Source organism: Erigeron canadensis, chromosome 1 (assembly GCF_010389155.1).
Source record: "Erigeron canadensis isolate Cc75 chromosome 1, C_canadensis_v1, whole genome shotgun sequence".
NCBI classification, from domain to species: domain Eukaryota; kingdom Viridiplantae; phylum Streptophyta; class Magnoliopsida; order Asterales; family Asteraceae; genus Erigeron; species Erigeron canadensis.
In genome coordinates this window covers 49,637,633-49,656,899 of record NC_057761.1, presented here as the reverse complement: position 1 = coordinate 49,656,899, position 19,267 = coordinate 49,637,633, and the positions used below count along the sequence as shown (strand labels likewise).

At 33.4% G+C, this 19,267-nt stretch overlaps 1 protein-coding gene and 1 long non-coding RNA gene across 2 annotated transcripts; one reads left to right on the top strand and one right to left on the bottom strand.

Moving 5' to 3' along the window:
* The first annotated feature begins 649 nt into the window (after positions 1-649).
* On the top strand, positions 650-3,369 carry LOC122604442 (BAG family molecular chaperone regulator 1-like). The gene is made up of 4 exons (XM_043777338.1): positions 650-1,215; positions 2,280-2,536; positions 2,655-2,801; positions 2,920-3,369. Exons 1-4 carry the CDS (start codon positions 969-971, stop codon positions 3,136-3,138), a joined length of 870 nt encoding a protein of 289 aa, XP_043633273.1. The 5' UTR covers positions 650-968; the 3' UTR covers positions 3,139-3,369.
* A 2,377-nt stretch (positions 3,370-5,746) lies between these two features.
* On the bottom strand, positions 5,747-17,703 carry LOC122585027. The gene is made up of 13 exons (XR_006321641.1): positions 17,551-17,703; positions 15,842-15,925; positions 15,202-15,388; positions 15,081-15,135; positions 14,529-14,655; positions 14,241-14,393; positions 13,323-13,605; positions 12,589-12,647; positions 11,784-11,876; positions 10,448-10,496; positions 10,210-10,350; positions 7,425-7,819; positions 5,747-6,503 (listed from the first exon to the last, which is right to left on the bottom strand). It is a non-coding gene; the product is annotated as an uncharacterized LOC122585027 (long non-coding RNA).
* Positions 17,704-19,267: the final 1,564 nt, after the last annotated feature.

Below are 19,267 nucleotides of genomic sequence, written 5' to 3'. Positions count from 1 at the left end.
TCATAACTTTGATAATTGTTTAAAATCAAATCTTATAGAATTTACCAAACTCTACATTAGCATATGCAATAATAATTGTATCTGGAGTATATATCTAAGGTATAAGTTCTAAGAAATTCTAACCAACAAGTATTATCATTTAATGCATATATATTTTTAACGGTAATTTCTTACACTACTCTTAAATAATCTTGAACACGTCTTTGTCAGATCGAGAGTGAATTCTGGATTTACACCCTATATATATGTAGCAAAAACCCATACCATGATAGCTAGTATAGCCTTCATTAACATATAAATAACGAATATATTAAGCACAACCTTTTAAACTTTCAATAGTTGAAACAAAAAAATCTAATAAAGAAACAAACAGTCAAAAACTACACTACGGCTATAAAACTCTTAATATGTTTACTAAATCATATTTTATATGATTCCTCTGATACCATAGGAATTGAAATTAACGATTTTAATGATACAATCATACAATGTTAGTTTAAATCACAAATATATAACAATTTTCACCAAATATATATAGAAATATATTTTAAAATGTATGTTAGTGTGGACACCATTTCTTTTCCATGACCATTCCTTTTATTCCTTCCTTCTTCTTATATATACATATACATTTTCTCTTTTTCTTTTTCCATCATTAGATACACACACATCGTGTGTTTTTCCTTTGAAACACAATCTATATCAAACCAAACTACACCTGATTTTGGTTGCTTTGTTCATCGGTTTTAGTTATAAAAAACAAGCAAGCTATAGGAGGAGGTCATAAAAAGTGGGACAAAAGAATCTTGGTTCTTTCTTCATTCATGGTTTTCCTCATTCTTAAGTTTCCAAAATCTTCATGAACACTTCTTAACACCCTTGTTGTTTACATTTTCCACTTGTGGGTGCATTATTGATATTTACATATATTATATAGTGTTACATTTTGACTTGAATTTACAAAGAACATGTTGGGTGTGAAATCAAGAAGTAATCTTGGAACATTTTCGGCGGCAAAAGGCAGTGCTTACAACACCGGTGGTGGTGGTGGTGGTGGTATGGCTGCTTGGGAAATTAGACCGTGTGGAATGTTGGTGCAGAAGAGGAATTCGGATCATGTTAATCAAAGTCAAGCACTAGTTAGTACCATTAAAGTCAAAGTTAAATATGGTTCAACCTATCATGAAGTGACCATTAAATCTCAAGCAACTTTTGGTAATTTCTAACTATGTTTTCATTTTCGTTAGATATGTCTCTATTCATATATATATATTTTTTTAACGACAAATTTGGGTTCACCGATATGCATCTTCATATATCCAACTCTAATTCCAGAAGAAACCCATTATGGAAAAACCCATGTCTCCATCCTTAAAAACATTTTTACTCACACCAGAATTTGAACTCAAGATCTCTCAATCTCTAACATATACTATTCTATCTATTCATATTTATTGGTATTCAAATATATGAATTAGTCCATTGTGGGGTCGTATAATGGAACAATGCAAAATTATCTTTTCTTCAATTTCAATATTATTTTACTTTTAAACTATCCCAAATATTTCAAAAACAAGTAGAAATATAATATATATAGACTTCCTCAAGAGCCAAAAAAATTATACAAGTGGGCTAATTTCACATTTAAAGTATCTATGCATATTGTTACTCCGTATTATATACTTCGTATCTTTTTTTCTTTTTCTTTTTGTTGCCATCATTTTGAAAATTTAAAATTTTCTTTTTTTAATATTTTTTTAATTGTCGATTATATTTTATATATATATAAACCTATATAAACCTTTTCATCTTTAATTTTGTAAAATAGTTAAAAACTTATGTCTAACTTTCCCAGCTTATCATTAACTTATTCATAAAAAATTCATTTTATAAGTCAACCAAACTTTAATTATAAAGATTAAAAAAAACTTTTTATTAGTTGACTATCACATTATATACATATATGTTTTTCTTTTTATTTCATCAACCGGTACCGCCACCATGTGACCAATGGGGTCACATATGAAGACTGCAAGTCGCATGTCAAATCTTGCTAAAGACAAGTGGAAAAACTATTTCTTGTGATAAATATAGAAGACGAATAAACAATATACAACAAGTTCATGATTTGCGTGGTTATATACTACCATTTGCACCTGTGTAGTACGTATGATTAAGTAGTGAAAAGATGAAGAAAAAAAAGAGGAAAAAAACCTTCTTGATAATGATTGTTGTGTAAAATATGGTTTGCTAATTGGAAATTCGATTATGGTATTTAGGAGAATTGAAGAAAATGCTAGCCGGGCCAACGGGGTTGAACCCTTTGGATCAAAAGTTAGTATACAAAGACAGAGAAAGAGACTCGAAAGCCTATTTGGATGTAGCAGGAGTCAAAGACGGATCAAGAATGGTTTTGTTTATTGATGTAATGAATCAAGAAAAAAGACTTCTTGAAAATGTTAAAAATGCAAAAATGGATAACGCCAAAAAACAGTTAGCCGAGATCAGCTCAGAAATAGATAAGCTTGTTAAACAGGTAAAATTACTTAACACATCTCTAGTTATTTTGTAAGGCTAATTAATTAACTTGATTTAAATTATGTGAATCATGAATTAGTTAAGTTCTAACATTTTGTTTTTGTAAAAATGGGCAGGTTGGTAATTTGGAAATAGAAATTTATAACGGAAAGAAAGTCGCCGAAAAAGTCTTGTTGAGTTTGATCGAGTTGTTGATGTCACAATTGATCAATCTGGATGGAATTGTAGCCGATGGAGATGTGAAGTCACAGAGGAGAATGCAAGTACGTCTTTTAAATTTGATTACTTGTATATGTTACAAAAAATGTACACATTTCATTAACATTATGCATTAAAATGACTATTAATATCAAGTTATTAACCTTAATAAACTTTTTGTAGGTAAAGAGAGTGCAAAAGTATATCGAGGTTCTAGATATGTTGAAGATTCAGAATTCCAAGATTATTATCAGCAAGGGCAATGTGGGTAACGTACGAGCCCCATTGCAGCAATGCGTGAATAAGATTTCATTTGAACGAAAACTTGTATCGCCTATGGAAAAAAACCGTGACTCAATGAAGTGGCCAATCGTGGCTACGAGTGGATGGGAGAAATTTTGATTTGCGATCTTCAACGAATTCTTGAAGAATGTCACTACTATACTTCGTTTTCTTTTGGGATTTCAGATACATAAATGTTTTATGTCGCTACTCTTTTGGTTGGTTCCTACTTACGAGTCTCTGTTTTGTATATATGATATATATAGTCCGTAATTCGAATTACTCTTCCATCTTTTGTATCACGAATATAGCTTAAAGCGACTTATAATCATCGTATGTATTCATTGTTTATTTTTAAGGGAGAAACGCAAATATTCCCTTCCATACTTCGAAAATTGCATATATACCCAAAATATACGTCATAATGCACAATCCTCTTTGTAAGTATAATTTGAAGATATATGTAACTTGCGATCAAAGGGTTTTCAACATATCGACTAAATCATTCTGGAAATGTGCTATGTGCACAACACACATATGCCACTAACAAATATGGGTCATCATCGATATTATAAAGTGGGCGGGCACTAAAGAATGTAACACGATAAAACATGGCACAACAATATTAAGTAAACTTATAAAGAACTTCATATGATATTGTCTATTAAATTATTATGGAAAACAACCACCTCCTAAATTCAAAGTAGCCCGTGAAGAAGAAACTCCTTTCTAAATGCTAAGCAAACCCGTGAAGACAAAATTATGTTAGACGATGTTTATGTGTGTATAGTTGGTCAAAAAGAAAACATTTATGGAAGGCATGAGGGAACAATGCACATTGTAGGGAGCCATGGCTAGCCTCACCAATCATTCGTTCTTTGATAAACATATATATACCCATAGAATTCTAATGCTTTCTTCACAAAACAACAAAAGTCCACTTATGCTACTCTGGATATAGTCAATGGACAGGACCACTTCATCTCATTTGAGGAAATATGTTAATTAAGTTTCATTTCAGGACCAAGTTCTTCACGTTTGAAAAATTAATAATTTATGAGATATTAGCGATGATAAGGTTTATAAATTGATACATATAGAGTTAAAATGAACATATGCAGGATGATACCAAAAAAGAAAGAGAAAAAATCTTATAACCTCCATCTCTATGCTTTGTCATCTTTTCACGAACTATTCATAATTCATCCAAGAATTTTATTATACTAGACATAAGCCTCATGGTTGGTCTTTTTCCCCAAAAACATTCCCAAAGCCAACTTCGTTAGCATATTCCTTCAAATGCACGTTACATGCAAAACTAAAGTTTCAGATAAGAAGTTTGCTAGTCATAGCCCTTAAAGCCGTAAGAGCTATGACTAGCAAAATCTTTTAATTGATATAGATCCTTTTTTCTAAAACTGATTATCAATGCAAAGGACTTGTCAATTTCCATATCCCATATGAGAAACGAGAAGGATTCATGCTCAATACCCGCCGAATGTCAATAATTTTTCATGCATGCACTCTTACCAGGGGACAAAAGTCCTTTTACTTCACACTGAGGAACAGTCAATTGACATATGCATCAATTATGTCATACACAACATAGATGACTCCCCGCAAAGTAAATGGCCGTCCTAGGATTAGTTCACTTGCTAAGCGGGTGGATACTTACACAAAAGAAGCCCAAGAGAGTTCTTAATACATACAATGTATTACAAGTTGATGTTAATGTGCACACTCAAGCAAGTATCCAGTTTGAGCTAAGCCATTTTCAACTACTAGGCATGTAGAGGAGAGCCTTCAAAGCTAACCATGATATACTTCAAAGTCAAGCTCACCATATAAGTGCATTGTTAGTTACATTAAATGAATATATAACACTTAAAACTGAAAAAGAGATTGCCGCCTTCAAAACATATATGCAAAGAAGCATACATATTCAACAAATGCAAGAAAACCATTTACACTCTATTATTTAGTTTTTGTTAATTAAGAAAGTAAAGGAAAGGGCGGATGGGGAACAAATCTGCCCATTTTTGAACGGAAAGATGTTGAAACAACTTACACTATAAGTTCTCCTCTCCTCTCCACCTTTTAAAAAATTTTAAGAACACATTTTATAAAGTTTCTTTTCCCATTCCTTTCATTTATTCGTTAAAATTTTTTTAACAATACAGCGTAAGGTTCTTCTCCAACTATAGAGGACCAATATTGTTTTCATCTTGTCCAACGCTCACCTTATGTATGTTGGAAATGTCTGGCCGTGAATCGTCACTCTTATTGTGTCAGTGAGAATAAGAAAAGTGTGGGGAGTATTAGTTAGGCCCTGGGCCAACTTGAATTAAAGATACAAAACCAACATACTTTCCATAGAACTAATTTTACCACTTCAAACACACAGAGCAAAAGAGTAAAACATCAGGTAAAGAGCACAAGAAATTAGACTAAAAGCAAAAAAGGCAACTTTAGAGTGTTACATTAGGAGCTTCTACTATACCAAGTTTGAACTGAAATTTTCAAAAATGAAGAGTGTGTTTCATGTTTGTGTCATATATATTCAAACGTCTTATAAATTATTATCATCTATTTCTTTTGAACTTTTTTTTCACCTAAACGTTTATGTAACGTAGATAGGCATATAAAGGTTTGTATGGCGTTGATGGGTCACATGGCATATATATCTTTATAAAGGTTTATCAAGGTTGTTAGTTGTTACACTAATATGTTTGAGCAAAAACAAAGAGCCATATTAAAATACTTCTGAGGTATGCGTTCTCCTACAGAAACGAGTAAATACTACCTCAACAAAAGGGTCTAGAAGAAATGAAAACACCATAAATGTCTCAATAATGGTCACCAGCATCATTTGGTCTCACTCTTCATCACTATCTGTATTATCAGTAGTGCCCAGATTCACCTCTTCTACCAACTTTCCTCTTCCGACCATTATTGATCGCTGGTAGTCAGTTATTCATGGTCATTCTGTCGCAAAAACCACTGACTACAGTAACCATTATAATCACTACTCCAAGTGATTCCTAGGGTTGTAACAGACTCTCTACCATTGACTTTAGTTATGAGTCATGTTCTATAACAAGACGATGCAATTTCCCAAGTTGTCCTCCATGGCTCCTTAGCTATTTAGATGCTATATTGATAAAAAATTAGAAAACTACTGAACCAGGATTGTTCGCTGAAAGAAGAAAAAATATAGGAACACAAAGATGGAAAGTTGGAAATTTTAGCTGAAAGTTAGAAATTGAGCATGCTTATTCTTCCCATCTTTTACTTAAACTGCTATTTTATTCTCGGTAACATGACTCTTACAATTGAGCTAATCAATCTAATATTATACCCAGACAGTATAACTGTTCTGGTTAAGTTAACAAGCCCATTCAACCATGCCTTGCATAGAGCGATCACCTGAATTGGGTTGTATTGGGTACTACTTCTGAAATACTAAAGAAGCTTTGTGAATTGCACTGAAATGCAAACATAAGACTATTGGGCACCAGCTATAATATAAGTAAATAAAAAAGAAAAAGAAGCTAGCCATAAAACAAAAGCAGGGAATATGGATTCAAAGATATTTACCTATGGATAAGTTTACCAAACTAACATTTAGGTTTAACTACTGTATGAATAGTAGTTTCAGGACTAACATGACAGGTAGAGGTGGCAAGATGGTTGAAACAGGTCGTTTACAGTATTAGCTAAATTCCGAAAGAGGCATGGGTTGACCCATAAGCACCTTATAATCCTTTTTTTAACCATAAAGTATATAGGGCCTTACTGAATGATTGACATTAAAATAATAATAATATACTATATTGTTAATACTCACATATCGGTTATAACGGTCGAGAACTCATATTTAAGATATTGGTTATGGCGGTGGTATAACGGTGATTATAAATTAAAATAATAGATTTTGTAAGTTTATGTAATTATTTAAAAAAAATGTTGAAACTTAAGTAAATATAATAGCCAAAATAAACAAAAACCAAGATTTTGGGGGTTAACATGAGAATTTTGTATTGAATCTTAGAAAGTTGGAAGAGAGTTGATATTATTGGTAAATATCAGTAAAATATCGGAAAAATATCAGTAAATATCGGAAAAATATCGGTAAATATCAGTAAAATATCGGTAAATATCGCCGATATTATCGGAACCGATATTTTGAAGGACCGGTAACCGTTATACCGTTGTTATACCACCAATATACCACCGTTATTAACAACATAGATAATATAAATCCATAACTACAATGAACAGGAGGAGGTTGTATGCAGTTCAACCCATTTAACATGTTACCCTTTTACCTAAACAATTTGATTGGATACATTAGTGGGAAATCAGAACCAACCCATTCATATGTATAAGGCATGAAATGGCCATACCAAATTACGCAGCAGGGAAAGGGCTTAGTTGGATTTCATCTCCCTTTTACAGAATTACTTCAATTCTCCCATTCAAATCCAATACGAGGCTCAGACGACACCGTCATATGCAACAGTACCCAACTGCTGCCTGAGCATGCAATTGCATGTCCAAAACTAGACTATCATTACCCATCAATAGTGTTTTAAATGAGCCTAACTGGAACAAACAGCCAATCCCCACTATGTTCCACAAGAAAGGTCAGCTATATTTTCTGTATCATGTATACCAAGACGCTGCTGACAAGTTTCATCTTAAATATAAACAGCAAATAGAGAGGATCCACGTCCAATACCTGCCAACCCGTCAATAATTTACATTGCATGCATTCATGCAGGCGAGATGATCCAATTACCTAGCATTGAATAACTCGGTTAAAAAACAACTATACCGGGCTGGAGCATGATAATAATGTATTTGCAAGTAATATGCAGGTACTGGTGCATGAAGCCCATATTTGGCCTACATTGGCATATCATAAATGCATAAAAAGACAAGGACGCTACTTTCAAATCCCGACATTCACATGTTAAGAGCAACAAACGATTTCCAGTATCCCAGCAAATAAATCAGTAGAAGGAAATAAACAAACTCATGGCAGTATTTCCCATGGTACAGGTTAAAATAGTCCACGCACCTCGCATTGAAAACAATCTGGACAAAGATGGAGCTTTATGATCATGTTATTGCAAGTTAACAGTGCACGAAATCCATATTGTGGCCTAATTGACATGCCAAAATAACTCTGCAGGTGTCTTACATAAATATCAAATTACTAATTTCTAGTCAATCTATCGAAACCAATTCCATATCCATGTTAACTTGGTTTACATTATTTAATTTCTAAGATTCGGTGTAGTACTATAAAAAAATCTAGATATTGCACAGTCCAATTTTACACTAAAGATTGCTAGATCTTGAATAACAAATAACCAATTTCCAAGCTTCTTATGTTGTTCAGTTCGAACAGATGTTTATTGTATCTTATATAACCTGATCCCATGTTCATGGGTATACCATAATAGATAAACTTGCCTAATTACAATTTTGATTTGGCTTATTTTAAAAGTAAGTCTAGATGATATCAGTAGATCTCTAGTCTAAATGTTTCAAGACATTTGACAAACTACATAGTTACTTCTAGTAAGGGATTTCAAAAGCAGAAGAAAATTTTAGTAGCTTCTATAAACCCAACAAGGAAACTATCAAAATCACATAATGCAGGAAATTTCAAAAGAAAATGCAATTAATCAACCCTGAGGTACAATCCTCAAAGTACAAGAGAAGTTGAAACATGTGTTCTGGGGATACGGGGCTACAAAAGCAATTGGAAAAATAGAAAACATACGTAATCCCATTATTGAAAACATCAAACACACAAAGTAGGGAAGTAAGAGTTAAAGCAATCCTTACAGCAACCACATAGATACAATCGATCAACCCTCAAGTACAAAACTCAAAGTACAAGAGAAGCTAAAACATGGGATCAGGTGTTCTATGGTAGAGTTGATAAAACAATAACAATTGAAAATTACAAGCAACTAAAAGTGTCGAAACATAATAAAGTAGAGGATTGAAAAAGCTAAAGCAATTCCCACCAAAACAACCACCTAAATACACACAATCAAGCACCCAAAGTACAAGCCTCAAAATACAAGAGAATCTGAAATGGGTGATTGAGTGTAATAGTAGTTGGAAAATACAAAAGCAGTTGGAAATTATAACATATGTAACCCTACTATTAAAAACGTCAAAACCACAAAACCTTAAGAATTTCAAAATCTAAGGCAATCCCTGTTAAAACAACAGCCTAAATACACACAATCAAACACCCAAAGTACAAGCCTCAAAGTACAAGAGTATTTGAATGAGTGATTAGGTGTTATAGGTATTTGGAAAATACAAAAGCAGTTGAAAATTTTAACATACGTAACCGCGTCCAAATCATAAAGTAGGGGACTTCGAAAGCTAAAGCAATCCCCACTAAGATAACAACCTAAATACACACGATCAAACACTCAAGTACAAGCCTCAAAGTACAAAAGCGCTTAAAACGAGTGTTTAGGTGGTGTTGTGGTTGGAAAAAATAACAAAACCGTCACAAAGGGAACGACAAGTGAAAATAACACAAGAACTATGTTATCAATTTCGGTGAAATTTCGGTGGTATACCGGTTTTCGGTAATGGGACATAATTTCGGTATTGAATTTCGGTTTTGATATCGTTACCGAAATTTTCGGTGGTTTTGACCGACATACCACCGAAATTTCCGAAATTTGACCGAAATTTCAGTGAATTCTGTTTCAGCACTTCCAAGTTTTATCTTTTACTATTATTTATGTATTTATATATAAATATATATATATAATATTAGAATAACCGAAATACCACCGAAAAAAACGATATTTCGTATACCAGTCCGTGACCGAAACACCGAAATTTAAGTCCTTGACTACTTAGCACAAGAACATGTTTGGAAGAAAAAAAAGAGAGCAATGATGTTGTTAGGTGTATGTTTGCTTAATTGCTACTAATATTAACATCATGTTAATTTAGATTTATAAAAATAGCAGCATAAAGATTAGCGACCAATCAGTGTAGTCTTCCTCCGAAAAGGTTAAGGTCGTGATAGGAACAGAGTAATGCCCAGACAATTAACCGGTCCAGGGGTAATTGATTTTTGCAATTCTAACAAATTAAATAAAAATAACCATCAACAATAAATTTAATACAAGTGGGGTTTACCATTGCATATCGAACGCCCGCAACCCAATGAAGCACGTGCGTAGGATAAACCATCCGGGAAAGCTTCCTTCACAAACCAGCGTCATCTATACCCCATTAATAACAAACACACTAGTTCGATCAATAGACTGTAGACAAACCCTAGGAGGATAATGAACAGGCATATCAACAATAAATAAAAATAATAACAAGAAATAGTCAGATGTTTTAAAGATAAAGAAAATGATATTGTGGGTACCAGATTATCCTCAACCGAAGATGTTTCATGAGAAAAATATTTGGGTACCCTGTTCACAATGCACATGGGTAAGTTTCCAAACGATCATTTAAAAGAAACTACCGCATGAAAAGTAGTTTCAGGACTAGCAAGACAATTAGAGGTGGCAAAATGGTTGAAACAGGTTGTTTGATAGTATTAGCTGAATTTTGAAACAGTTTGGGTTCTGTTCACCCGAGTAAATCCATAACAAAAATGCCTCAGTAAAAAAATATATATATATAACATACATGCCTAAATTGATAAGCATGTTATTTTAAAACTCCCCAAATTTTGAAGCAGAATATGCATAAAACGATAAGGATGTTACTTTCAAACTCCCCACATTCACAGTAACTCAGCTACAAATGAATTTCCAGTATCCCAGCAAAAGAATCAGTAGAAGGCAATTACAAACTCATGGCAGTAACCTCTCTTTCTGCATTAATGTTTTTAGCATATTCTGGTTCAATATCTTAATAAGCAAACACAACCCACATAACCCATTTGTTTAGACCATAGTCACAGGAAACGGGTACGAGCCTGCGTTTTTCGTACGGTACACTCTGTACCAAAACGCGGTACAAAGTAGTACCGAACGATGGGAAAACGCGATCCAGAACATGAGATTTAGCGTACCTGATTTGATGTATTCAGCTTGAAATTCGTGTTCTAAAAGCTTTGGTTGGCCCTACCGTTTAACAGAAATCGTTTTCAGATGGGGGGAGAAGTCAAAAAGGAGAAAGAGATAGAGAGAGATAGCGGCTGTAAGTGTGACCTATTTTTTATATTAGGAAAAAGATATTTAGGAACAAGGGAATGGGCTTATATTGGGCCTTTTTTAAAGTCTGGACTCTTTTATATTCAGTATCTATATATTCACGTAATAAGAAGACATAAAATATAATTCATTCACAAAATCCATTAGTTATACAAAATTCTTTTATTTTAACAATGGCTTTTCGTAACTTGGAGGATCGAGCAAATTTTATTATATATGTTATTTGTTTATATGTTTTGTAAAATTTACGTCCCTAGAATGGTACATCGTATCATGTACCGAGTTTGCGTTCCGAATGAACCTACCCCCCTTAGTACCGGATTTTGGAGACCTACGAATCGCGTACCCGTTTTTGTTCTGCGTAGCGTATCGTACCGCGTTCCATGTGACTATGGTTTAGACAGGTCAAACATGGTGGCAGGCTAAGTAGGTTGTAAATGGGTTGGGAAACTAAACAGGTTAATATCATAAATTTAACTTTATGTAGAAGTTCAAGGCCGACAAAGTCTCACAATGAATAACAGCTATAATAGATACCTGTAAATTCTGCACCACCTTCTTTAAATGTCATCCTCGAACTAAGATTACTGATGAAAACATGATCTTGGAAAACATGTCCTCTAGCGAGCCCTTGTGTAACAATGCATGTACAGCTCGGTTTTTAGCACCAATATTATAATAAAGCAAGAACAAACAATAAAGATTAAGCATTTCTAAGGTTCTTTTATGTTATATTGTTCATTCAAGCATTTCATCCAACATTCGGTGTGCATCATATAGTTAGTGTTCAACTGTTCATCAAACAACCCTTTAGTTAAAACTTGCACGCCAACCATGATATTACACCACGGAAAAACAGCTCAAACATGGTTAAATGTGGTCTAGAATACTTGTTAAAGAAAGAAGATTAATTGAGATTTTGAATTCTTGTTTAAAGAAAAATATTGTGTAAGAAAAATTGGGGAGTTTCAACCAATTAGAGAGAAGCTTTTGATGAAAGCTTCAAGTGAATCAAAGAATAAATGAAAAACAATACTGCATGGATGGAAAGCACCAATGGCAGACCCATCTTGAAAGACCCAATCGAAATCAAAAATAATAAAAATCCAAAAGAGGCATATAGCCTAATTGGAGCATACTTGAACATCTTTATATGTTGACACCTTGAAAAGATGAGATCAGATGAAATTCTCCTTTAGTAAGGTAAGAAATTTGATTTGATCCATTTGAGGTAAATCAGAAGTGAATGGGTCAAATGGGCCACAACTATTAATAAAAGATATAGATGCTAAAGGAATTAACAGTTTATGCAGGAGGCAGGTGACTTAGAGGGGTTTCATACCAGCAGATATAGAACTACTTTCATAAGGGTGATGATTTTGACAGCTCAACCAAAGTAACCTGGACACAGTGAAGATACATAAAATACTTGTGCCACCTTAAGTAGAAGTGGCAAAACGGACTAGTCAAGTAATAGTATAGTTCAAAACAGATATAATTACTCTCTGTCCTAAATTTTCTTTGTTAACTAGTGTCAATATACGACTACAGAATAATAAGATTATAATATTACACTAATTTTAGCATAAAGTAATTTAAAAGGTTGTATGCACTAATAATATACTTTGGGAGACTTTTGACCCATTTGCCTGTTATTCATTTTAACTTGACACTTTAAAGTACACATATCCCAAAGGACTCTTCAACTTTGACCAACAAACAGAACCCTTCTACTTTTCAAAGTTGAAATAGATATGAACTTTTTGACACCTGAGTTTTTAGTCTGTAATGGTACGCTGTTCCCTCCCTGTGAATACTAACATTACATTTTGGACCACCAAACTAGTCAACACTAAAGTCTGGAGAGAATATTCTGGATTTCTAATATGACAGCCTTCTATTTTAAACTTCTGAAAGCAGCAAGTTTCATGAAGTACTTTTGTTTTTAATAAAGTGCATCATGATAGAATTTGTGGTTTGGGTCTTTATTATGATATTAGGATTAGCTTTTTTTTGTTCATCCATTCTAAATTATCTGAATCCTTCATAGCAAACAACAAGCACAGTAGAACCAACCTGTTTGTCCTGAGCTATGTTTGCCTTCTGTTTTGATATGGCAATAGCCTGCGAGAACCCTCCAATTGCATCTACTAAGCCCTGTGAAGCAGCATTCTTTCCAGTCCATTCTCCCCCTTGAGCAAATTCCTCCATCTTATCCATTGCAGGCTTGCAGCACAGTAGAGTGACCACATACACTGATACAGTAATGAATATTATGGATCTTGAAAATGCTGCCTTGTTATGAAAGTGTTTGCTAGCATTCTGGGGAGATTCGGCAAAAAATAATTCTTCATCGGGTCTGAAGAGAGGTTTACAAGCAGTTCAAGTCACAAAAATGTAAATTTTATTAAAAATGAGACATTTACTAAATGCTAATGAACAGGTCTTTTATCCGTTTACAGTTTACCTAATGACCTGGTACAAGATATACAAGGTCCGCAAAACCTTTAACCAATCAGATATGAGTAGTGGTAGCATCGGGTCAAGATGTAAAAAAAACGAAGGTTGGACAGGTTTGGTAACTCGAAAAATGAGAAGGTTAGACGGGTTGATCCGAAACGCTTTCTGTCTAAAGATTTTCGAACTTTTGCTTCTATGCATAACTTGTGTAATACATATGACCAACACTATACTATTCCACAGATCAATAATGATCTAACTTTCGAACCTAAAAAAAATTTATAGGATCATGTACAATAAAAACACTTTAGGTAGACTCTCGACCCATTTGACAACACTGTATACATGATCCACTAACAATTGTAGTTAGAGACCATCTGGCTAGAATCACAGCAGTAGAAAAGGTTAGACATCCAATGAAATTGCAACCAGGTTTTAATATTCTGAGTCAATTACTGATGCCTAAACATCCGATGAAGTATTTGGAAGACATAACTCAACATTCCAGACAAAAGCTAAAGATAGTGTGGGCACCTGGGACAACACCGATAGAACCCGTCAAATTAATGTTCTCGGAAACTATAGCCTGTGCTTCCATGACCATGTAGTGTCTTCCGCAAGCGACCACATCTACCTAATGCGATAACAGGCTTAGATTCAGCCAATAGTCTAATCTCCCTCCACATCCTGCACACAAAAAAAAGCTAGCCACATGAAAGATCAAATAACCTTTTACTATTGTATTCTATTTTTTCAACTTCACTCCGGCTATTGACTAAGGAATATGAATATGAACACAGAAGATGAAGAAGAACAACAAACCTCAAGTGTTTTTGGGAGAGAAGAGTAACAAGTCATAAATACTTCTCATGTGCTTAGCAAACAAAGAGGATCCACGTCCAATACTTGTAGTTCCCGTTGCATGCACTCATAAAGCGAGATGATCTACCTAACACACACAAAAAAGATTCTGTTAAAAAAAAGTAGACCGGGTTGGAGCATTATGATCATGTCTTTGCATTCCATGTTTTGGCCTACATTGGCATGTCATAATGTAAACAACTTAGCAGTTGCCTTACATAGAACAAATAGTCCAATTCTAGTCCACCTATTGAAACCGATTCCATGTCCACGATTATACAAAAAAACGGGCACTTTTATTGAACTTTTTGATTCAGTCTAGTTTTAAAACTAAGATTAGCTGATATCAGATAGTTTTAATAGAAACTGAACCAGTATTCGTGTGTATACCGGTGTTCGTCTGACTGATTAGCTTCACATCGCAACTTAAAACAGTGAAAAAGGATCAAAAGGCACAACCAAAAACCTCAATTTTCATATCAAAGTGAAGACAAGTCACTCACTATTACGAACCTTTTTAACAGCAGCTTTGGCACAGACTTGATTTCCTTCTTGAAGCTGTTCACTCCTATAAATCTATAATCATTAATTTGTAGAAGAAAACTATAAAAGAAATTAATATATGTGCACATACCATAACGATATTCTTATTATTAATGTTACAAACTGGAGAAGCTTTAAAACTTTTGTTACTGCAGCACCTTTATCCGTCTTCTTATTTTTGACCTTCCGGTATGAGATGCATCACTGTTAGTCTGTTAACATTCTCATATTCATCATCCATATCATCATCCAACACCTCCAAGCAAAGTTTCTTCTTCCTGTTAATCAAAAACCATAAAGCAAGCGACAGATCGAAACAAACACCAACCAAGACTACACATTTTATAGTAAAGGGGGTGTATGGGAATTTTGAAACCGTTCACTCCAACTTGAAATCATAATCAACTTTCAATAGTTCTCTTCTATTATTAGGGCATCGAAATAATCAATTGAAAAAAGCTGCTTATCTTATTATTACAACTTCAGAAGGCAGAAGTACATCCAAACACCATCATGTATGGATTGTTTAGTTACTGGTGTGTGCTAATTATTTGAGTCTACTTATTCAATATCATAAAATCACTTTCAAAAGACATATCCAAACACCCGCATAATTCCACGGCAAAAATGCCAATATTTATGCATAATAAGATAAGGATGTTCTCATGAAACTCCCTACATTTTGAACAAGAATATGCATAAAAAGATAAGGACCTTACTTTCAAACTCACCACATTCACAGTAGCTCAGTAGAAAGCAATTATCAAACGCATCGCAGTAGTTTCCCATGGTACAAGTTGAAATAGTCCATATACCTCGCATAGAAAAAAGTCAATTAAAAAACAATCTGGACCAGGATGAATCTTTATAATCATGTAATTGCAAGTAATAACCAGTAAACAATGCGCGAAATCCATATTGTGGGCTAATTGACATGCCATACTAAGAAGATAAAAAAAATCTGATGGTGTATCGATCTGTAAATCTCTAGTCTAAATGATGGAAGATGTTTGACTGACACGGACTACATACATACTTCTAGCAGGGAATTTCAAAAGCAATTGAAAATTTTAGTAGCATAGGTAATCCCAACAACAAAACTGTCAAAATCAAAAACAAATGCAACGCTCGCTACAAGAACAGACAAACACGTGATACAGGGCTACCAAAACAAATAATTCTTTTTAAAACAGATGTAATCCCATTATGGAAAACATCCAAACCACACAAAGTAAGAAAATTCAAAAGGTAAAGCAACTCCGACTAAAACAGCAACCTAAATACACACAATCAAGCACCCAAAGTACAAGCCTCAAAGTACAAGAGCATTTGAAATGGGTGATTAGGTGTTATAGTAGTTGGAAGATACAAAAGCAGTTGAAAATTCCAACATAAGTAACCCCGCCATTAAAAACGTCAAAACCACAAAAAAGTAAGGGAATTCAAAAGCTAAAGCAATCCCCGCCAAAACAACAACCTAAATACACACAAGCAAACACCCAAAGTACAAGCCTCAAAGTACAAGGGCATCTGAAATGGGTGATTAGGTGTTATTGTAGTCGGAAAATACAAAAGCAATTGAAAATTCTAACATATGTAACCCCACTATCGAAAACGTCAAAACCAAAAAATGTAGGGAACTTCAAAAGCTAAAGCAATCCCCGCTAAAACAACAACCTAAATACACACAAACAAACCCCCAATGTACAGGCCTCAAAGTACATGAGCATTTGAAATGCGTGATTAGGTGTTATAGTAGTCGGAAAATACAAAACCAGTTGAAAACTTGAACATATGTAACCCCATTATTCAAAAAAGCGTACAAACCACATAGAGTAGGAGATTTCAAAAGCTAGAAGCAATCCCTGCTACACCAACAACCTAGATACACACAATCATACTGTCAAGTACAAGAATCAAAGTACAAGATAAGCTGAAAGGAGTGATCAGGTGTTATTATAGTTGGGAAATACAAAAGCGGTTGAAAAATTCTACATATGTGACCTGTCGAAACCACGTAAAGCAAGGAAATTCGAAAGCTAAAGATATTCCCACTACAACAGCAACCTAAATACACACGATCAAACCCTCAAGTACAAGCCTCAAAGTACAAGAGAATTTAAAACGAGTGATTAGATGTTCCTTGTAGTTGGGAAAAATAACAAAACCGACACAAAAGAAAACGACAAGTGAAAATAACACAATAAATTGTTTGAGGGAAAAAAAAAACAGACAGCATTGATGTTGTTAGGAAGATGTTTGCTACTAATATTAAAATCATGTTGAAACTTATTTAGAATTATGAGTAATCGCAGCATAAAGATTAGGGGCTAATCAGTAGGGTCTTTTTCCGAAAAAATTACTTTAATATACAATGGAAACTAAGAAATCAACAATGAATTTATTATAAAAAAGAAAAGTGGGGTTTACCATTGCATACCTGACAAAAGAAGCACGTGCGTAAAATAAACCATCCCGAAAAGCTTCCATTACAAAACGGCGTCATATATACCCCCAACAACAACAAAGCACACCATTCCGATCAAGAAAATTGAGTATTTCTTGAGAGAAATATCGTAATAGTTGTTCAAGATTATCAAGATCCAAAACGCCGTCGTCGATTAAAGAAACCCTAATACAAAAGTAAAAAGTATATATACACTATGTATATAAATTGGGTTACAAATAAACCCTAGGCGGATAATCAACAGAATATGAATAAACAAAAAAAGAAAGGAAGAAATAATCAAATCAGATGTTTTAGAAATAGATGATATTTGGGTGGCGTATTTGATGATTCTAAATCGAATAAGATGTTTATAATGAGAAAAAAAAAAGATTGTGATTTTTGGGCGACGGTGTACGAATTTATATTGAGTGATGAAAGAATTATAAGATGGATGTTATGGCGATGGGGATTCGGCGCGTGTTCGTTTATTGGATTCTGATAGCGTTTCAAGTGAGCCCGCGTTTTTTTAGCATCGAGGGATTTTGATGCTTAACGGCCGATTATTTTATTTTGAGTTTTGTTGACTGCAGGTATCAGGTGTCATTAAAATTTGTATTCCCTTTTAATTTAAGGAACATTATTAATATATTAATATATAGTACTATTTTTTAATGATATAATAAGCTTTTAACGACAACCCTTATAGCTGTTATTATCATTTTCCTTTTATTTTACCTTTGTTTTATCTTTAGGTGTTAGTGTGTTAAGAGTAATTGCTATCATAAATCTTAAAATAAGGTATGATTATATGAATAGTTTTTTTTCCTAATATAAATTCAACTCTTCCAAACCTGTCTTAGCTGTGTATTAATATTTTTGAGTGTTTTATCATCAACGGACATGTAATTATAAAGTGCTTGTTTTTTAATTACCATAATTATAATCTTTAGGCTTCACATTTTTATGTTATCAAAATTATATGGGTTTTGTGGTTATTTTAAATTTAAATCTAAAATTTTTTTAAATATATCAATTTATCTTTTTTTGAAAAGTAATTATATCAATTTATCTTTTTTGAAAGGTAATATGATATTAATTTATCTCAAATTATATGCTACCTTAATTAGATTTGAACCTAGCTACATCTAGTTATTTGATCTATGTTAACAACTTTTTTTTTTATTAACGTGAACAACTTAATTATCAAAGTGAAAGAAACTTACTTGCTAATACACTTGTATAATATTTTGCATTTTCGATTTGAGTGTGCAAAATATAATGGTTCTATGTATTAAATTATAGATTATTAACCCGCGTAATACACGGGGAACATATTAAAAATAATTATTATTATTATGAAATCAAGTATCTAAAAATTTTGATTTATATTGAGGATTGGATAGATGATAAGACATATTACGTATTTACAAAATACCGTCTGGATTCATCTTATTTCATCAGATTCAAGATGTGATATAATTATGCATGATAAACCGTACATGGACACTTCCAACAGTATTCCATTCTTGAACAAAAACCTATTTTTTAAAATTTATTTCATCTATTCCATGACCGGAACAGGGGAGGATACACGTTATAACACAATTTTGAATCAAAAGAAAAATTTTAAGAAATGGCAAATATATTCACTTGATCAATAACCGGGCCAAATTTGATGTATCATAAGAGATTTTTCTTTACTATTAAT

Bases quoted from the DNA above. Each gene is read 5' to 3' on its own strand.
- LOC122604442 (XM_043777338.1), top strand. From the start codon at position 969: ATGTTGGGTGTGAAATCAAGAAGTAATCTTGGAACATTTTCGGCGGCA. The intron at 1,216-2,279 runs GTAATTTCTAAC...TATGGTATTTAG, and splicing joins TAAATCTCAAGCAACTTTTG to GAGAATTGAAGAAAATGCTA. The intron at 2,802-2,919 runs GTACGTCTTTTA...AACTTTTTGTAG, and splicing joins AGTCACAGAGGAGAATGCAA to GTAAAGAGAGTGCAAAAGTA.